Raw genomic sequence first — 6,000 nt, forward strand, 5'->3', positions numbered from 1 at the left:
CCCGGCCACCCCGGCCGTGGCCGGGGTAACTTTCAGCCTACCCCGGCGCGGCCGGGGTAACTTTTCTACTCTTGTAAATCTTAAAAGCTGTCTCCATACGAGAAAAGAAAACTCACGCTCTTCGAATGTTGACTTCCATGGGCGTAATATTGCAAATCAGGTAGGTATTTACCATTTACTTAACTTGCCATAGTCTCCAACCCTAAGACCCGCGTGTGGTGGCCAATGCCAAGATTGCTCTCAAATCCTGTTCAGTTTCGAAATTTTTACGCGCCTTCGGCGCACTTTTTCAAAGCCACTGCTTGACCTCATTGCCTTCGACTGGCCTGCCACCAACCGCAACCACACCCGTTTATGAGCTTACCCGTCAGGGTGCTCATAAACACCGAGCGGCCATCATGCTTCGAACTCGGACTGTTGTAACCGGGACGCGTGCTCTCGCCACGCGGAGTCCAACGCTCTAGCGACTGAGCTACGTGACCGGGACAGGTCGATATTTCTGGATCGACTCCCTTTTTGTCTTATAAGAGCCGCCCAACATTGAAAAAGGCTGCGTCCGTGGATGTCAGTGACCTATTTTAGTGCTTTGTTTGGTTCGATCTGTCAGTTTCTCTGTAAAGCTTCTACTGTGGTGAGTTGTCTTTTTGTAGCTATTTTGAGACACAATAAAAAGCTGAAAACGCAACATTTAGGTACTCAAAATGGCATATGGTTTGGTTTGGGTTTGGTGTGAAATTGCAAGTTTAAGTAAAAAGAAATAATAACTTAAAAGGAAATTGCCTTTTCGATCATTCCAAAAATGTTATGAATAATACGGTGTCGGATACAACGCTCATCCTTGAGCAAGCACAGCATCCTATTCCATGCGTCAGAATAGGGGTTTGATGATGACCGTTCAGAACAACGTGCGTATATCGTCTTCCCGCGACTATCGGTCGCCGGCCGGGGTAACTTTTTCAAACATTCTCCACCCATGAATGCAGTCACGCGTTAAACGTCCGTTTCTGCCCCACGACTCACGAAATACAAACACGTTCAGCACCCTTTCTACAGAGACCGCCAATCAATGGTCTTCTCAGCCGTGACATTGACCTTATCATCGATCTGCTAGGCCGGCTTTTGAGAGCCAACATCGCCCCATTACATTTCACAGCACGAGTCCGATTTCCGAAAGCCATCGACTTTTAGCCCCAGCGACATATCCCTCAATGGAAAATGGACATCCAAGTTGTCCGGCTCAGTAAAGCTCAGCTTTAACATGGAGAAACGGCTGGAGGTGACGCTGCATTCGTCTTGGAAAAGTCCTAAAAGCGTCCAAGTGACCTTTGAAAAGGCGTGCGAAGTGAAAATTGGCCATCGGGACCGGATTATCATGGCCGGAAACTCATATCAACTGGCTGTTAGTGCTCCGTTTATAGTGCGACATAGGTTGGTGATAGGCAGTTGGTCTGCGGAAAGCTTTCAACTGAATAGCATGCATGACTGATGCCATGCGTACTAGTGCAGAAAGCTTATGCAGGTGCATAAAGCTAAATATGATTCAGGTCCGTCGTCCAACTGCAACAATCATTTACAAAGTGACGTTTATAAAAAAAACAATACACATAGCAATAGTTTTTACAACCGTCAGATCACAAGGCTCAAGCCGAATCTATATAGAATAATTCATGATGCTTGCAGACAGAAACCATTTCAATTCGGATAAAAAATGTCTTTCTGGCATCGTAGAGCAGCTCATGGGATTTCATTATGCATGATTTATTCCTGTCTGTCAACATCTCCGAATCAACATCGATCTTCACTTTGTGTTCATCTATAGACCAGAGAGAAACAGACAAAAGGAGAGATGGGAGAGAGAGAGAGAGAGAGAGAGAGAGAGAGAGAGAGAGAGCGAGAGAGAGAGAGAGAGAGAGAGAGAGAGAGAGAGAGAGAGAGAGAGAGAGAGAGAGAGAGGAGAGAGAAACTTCAGCGACTGGAATTCAAATAATCGATATTGCTCTTTATATCTGTCCTTGGGACGAGCCGGTTCCCGTCAGAGTCATGAACACGAAATGAGGCGCAATTTCCACCGTCGTCAATGACTGCCAGTGCCATTCGACGGCGAATTTATTTGTTATGTGACGTCATCCAAGCAGTATTTAACCGGAAGTCTCTCAAGGCAAACATACAATTTATTTTACACGGATTTGAGTTTTATTTTGAGGATTGGCGAATACTGTTTTGGTGTTGAACTGCTAGGTAAAGAAATATTCTTTTTGTTTATTCAGCAAACCTACTAACAGCAATCAAATAGCATATTTTGTTAGGGCAGCATCATCTGAGCCAAGTTTTGGTCGGCAATGGCGGTTCCCCCTAGGCCAAACCATTTTGACTCCTAAATATTACACCGGTCATAATATTATATGTAAATAAATGGTGCATGTCAAACTTACATCAAACCATTTGACAAATAACTTGCAAAAAAAACGACGCGATGAAGTACTTCCACAAATGAATACTTAATAATGAAAAGTACTCACGCAAAGACGCCGACAGACCACATTGGAAGACCGACAACGAGTCAACAACTTTAGGGTTCAGTTAACAAATTACAGCCCCGGAACTGGCGACAGGCCACAAATGCTGTTTACAGAACATCCAAGGGTGCGTTCGGAGAGCGCGGAATATTCCCCGTCATCGTGAAAATTCCCCGTGTTGCGTTCGGAGAGGGACATTCCATACCGCCAATTTCAAGGATCGCCGCTACTGCGCCAGGTTGAGTTCGTAGGATTTTGTTTGGGTTATTTGGGTTATTTGGTTATTTGGAACGCTACATCTATGGCAAGATGTAATAAGAATGAAGCTCTTGAAGAAAGAACAACTAAGAAAAATCACAATTATTTTCAAAAAGTCCCGTACTGTGCCCCCCCCCCCACCCCACCCCAAACACACACAACACAACACTTCAAATTATCGTTTTCATTGCTTCAGAGGACAATCACACAACTGAGTAAGCATTATCAATTGTTGGATTTGCAATAAAACTGATCAGGGTGGAAACAAACGCAAGAAATATCCATTTATATTCAATAATATACTCACTTGAGCATACCGATGGGCGCCGCCATCTTGACGGGAACGACGCGTGAGATGCTTTTTAGATTCCGCGCTTTCCGCGTCCGTTCCGCGGAACTTTCCCCGGGAATCGCTCTCCGAACGGCACATTCGGCGGAAATTTCATGCCGGCGTGAAATATTCCCCGGGAATCTGCCTCTCCGAACGCACCCCCAGTAGTATATATTTCCGTGCGTCGAGGAATGTTGTTATTTGTCGGATATATGTATTGCAATGATATTATAGTGGTAAATTGGATCTATAATAATCGTAATGGAAGCTGAATAAGTTTATAGCCTAATTATGTGTGTGCACTGTTTCAACAGTTTGCAAGATTCAACAGTTTGTGTTTATCATCGTGAACTATTTTTAGAAACAAACAAGAAATGCTGATACATTAACGATTTTAGCTAACAAACCCTGCTCGCATTTTTGATCCGGTCAAGAGCAATTAACTCAAAGACTAACGCAGGAATAAAAAAACATACATAAACAGCTAAAATTCATCGTTCTTATTTACTTCTTCACCGGCTACAAAACGGCATCCAACCACCCGATTCGGACAAAAACTGGCGTTTATTTTCAGCCAGAAATAGGGCTACGGACTAAATCACGCCCACACACGCAGTGTCGGAATCGGAGCACCACAATCACTCTCCATAGTTCGGGCAAACAGAGGCCCTTCCCTCCACGCTAGCTGTCCAAACAGCAATTCAGCAGGCCACAAAAATCGATGGTTTTATTCTGCCTGGTGCTCCCTTTGACGTTGCCCAAGACCAAGTGCCGAGGAACTGATTTAGCTTTGTAGCTTTTGTGTTTGAAATAAGTTAGCTTTACTTTTTTCATTTTTTTTGCGAGCGATAAAATCAAAACAGAATGAATAGTGTACGTCCGGTATGCAATTTCATTTCAAAATATTCTATTAATTGTTATGTATAATTTAGTGCTAAGCAAGCGACTTGGTGCACATAATAAAAAAGCATAAAGTGAAAATTTACATAATGTATCAGAAATGGTTTTGTAAAAAGGATCATTATTCGTTTTGCAATAAAAAGAAACCAATAAAATACATCGTCAAAGCTTACCCCTGCATTCCATCGATAGGAACGCAAAAACACATACTACCTCGATTCACAGGCGACCATCGCTTACCAGTTGGGTTTCCGCTGCTTGCTCCTGCGCCGTTTGAACACCTTCCTCATGCGCTCCAGGCGGAGCAGAAGAAAGGCGGCAGCATGGAAGGACAGCTTCGGTTCCGGGCGATTCATTTCAACGACCAGAACCCCTCCGAGCATCGGATCCACGGGCAGTGGACATCAAACACGCCGCAAAACGACACTCCGCCGCGGGGCACACGCGGTCAAGGTCAACGTTCAAGGTCAGCGCCCTTCAAGGTTGACGCTTCCAAAGTCAACATTCTTTCATTTTGTTGGTCTGAGATCTGATAGTCGGTCTTGTGACAGGACCCAGGTTTAAGTGCTGGTCAAGAGAAGATTGAGATCAACTGCTTGCAGTTACGCACGGCACAGCACTGCGAAAAGCGGAACCCGCTGCTCTTCTGAACAGGCAGTTTTTTAATATTCTTCAATTAATATTTTCTTGCCAGCAAAGAACCAGCAGACGCTGATCTTTCTTCGCGAGCTTGTCAATACGACACTTTTGCGTTTTCTCTCAAGAGCACGCCAACGCTATGAAGCGACCTTTCGCACCAGCACGCATCGTCTGCTTTCGCACCGACCTTCACCGAACCTGTTCCGTCTTCGTCGTCCTTCTCGGAAGCTGCGTTCGCTGACGTAGTCCCTGGTTTTCGGAACCCAGGTGTCTCTTATCCGCCACGGCCCGCAGAAGTTTGTCAGGACGCAAAGTTCTCCGTATAGCCGGTAAAGATGTGTAAGCACACCCTGATGTACGCAGGTAAACAATGTCTCACGCAGTCAGCAGTCAGTCAGCGTTCAGCGAAAAGTGACTGTCGAGATATTCGGGGATTTCTAGTTAGGGACTGCAGAATGCCCGAGATTCAGTTATCCGAGATGAATAATTTTCCGCACATATAGGTGGATGATAGCTAAATGTTTTTGAAGGAAGGTAAGTTTGATTTACGAGGAAAGCGGAAAAACTTCACTGAGATCACGAAAACGTCGTTCGCTTGACTCCGGAGAAGATCAAATGTCACTCTTGACCTCAAAACGCCACTGACTGTGATCCGTACGCCACACTTTGCGCTAATTCGTCCACATAGACATCACAATGCCTCACTTTTCACCAAACACCACTTCAACCATCACCACTCCACCATAAAGACACTCCTCTACTACTAACACGCTTCGCTGCTTATCATCACCAGTGTAAAAGTCACTGAAGGGTCACCGAACTTTTCCGCCACCTCATCAAACTCAACGCCGACCGACACACATCGTCGGGACCGATGCGAACCCGTCCAGCCCCGACGGAGCTCTGCAGTGGCCAGCGTCGCTGGCGACGACTCTCGTCGCAACCGACGGAGGCCGGCGTCGGTCGGGTCAAACGCCCCAGGCACCGTCGCGAGGCAGCGACCGGCCGCCGACAGTCACGGCAGGTGACATTGACTTTGACCTCAAGTTCGGGAGGAATGGGTCGGTTGACACGATGAGTTTGCATGGAGTTGAGATCGAGCTGTCATGTGGACCGAGGAGCCCCTCGTTTTGGTCTGAGAGGGTACGACTTTGGGAGTGTCGTTGTGGTCAACGAGTTCCACACAACATGAAAACGATTTATGGAGATGTTCCTCGGTCTAGGAACAGGCTGATGCTTTCTGATGAGTTAAGGTCGTGGGTGGTTTTATAGACTTTTAACCGAGTCAGCTTGTACTGATAAGGGGTTGATGATATGCATTATGGACCGCCCCGAGCTTTTATATCAATATGCATA

The 6,000-nt window shown here is 45.9% G+C and overlaps 1 protein-coding gene across 1 annotated transcript in view; it reads right to left on the bottom strand.

Annotated features, from left to right (window-relative positions):
* LOC122374046 overlaps positions 1 to 5,525 on the bottom strand; it is a gene marked incomplete at its 3' end in the record, with an annotated part of 89,408 nt that extends 83,883 nt beyond the window's left edge. The window contains exon 1 of the mRNA XM_043352552.1: positions 4,246 to 5,525. Within this exon, the coding sequence (XP_043208487.1) occupies positions 4,246 to 4,388 (143 nt within the window). The remainder of the gene's footprint in view (positions 1 to 4,245) is intronic.
* Positions 5,526 to 6,000: the final 475 nt, after the last annotated feature.

Source organism: Amphibalanus amphitrite, unplaced genomic scaffold, assembly GCF_019059575.1.
Source record: "Amphibalanus amphitrite isolate SeventyFive unplaced genomic scaffold, NRLGWU_Aamphi_draft 001593F_arrow, whole genome shotgun sequence".
In the NCBI taxonomy this organism is placed as follows: domain Eukaryota; kingdom Metazoa; phylum Arthropoda; class Thecostraca; order Balanomorpha; family Balanidae; genus Amphibalanus; species Amphibalanus amphitrite.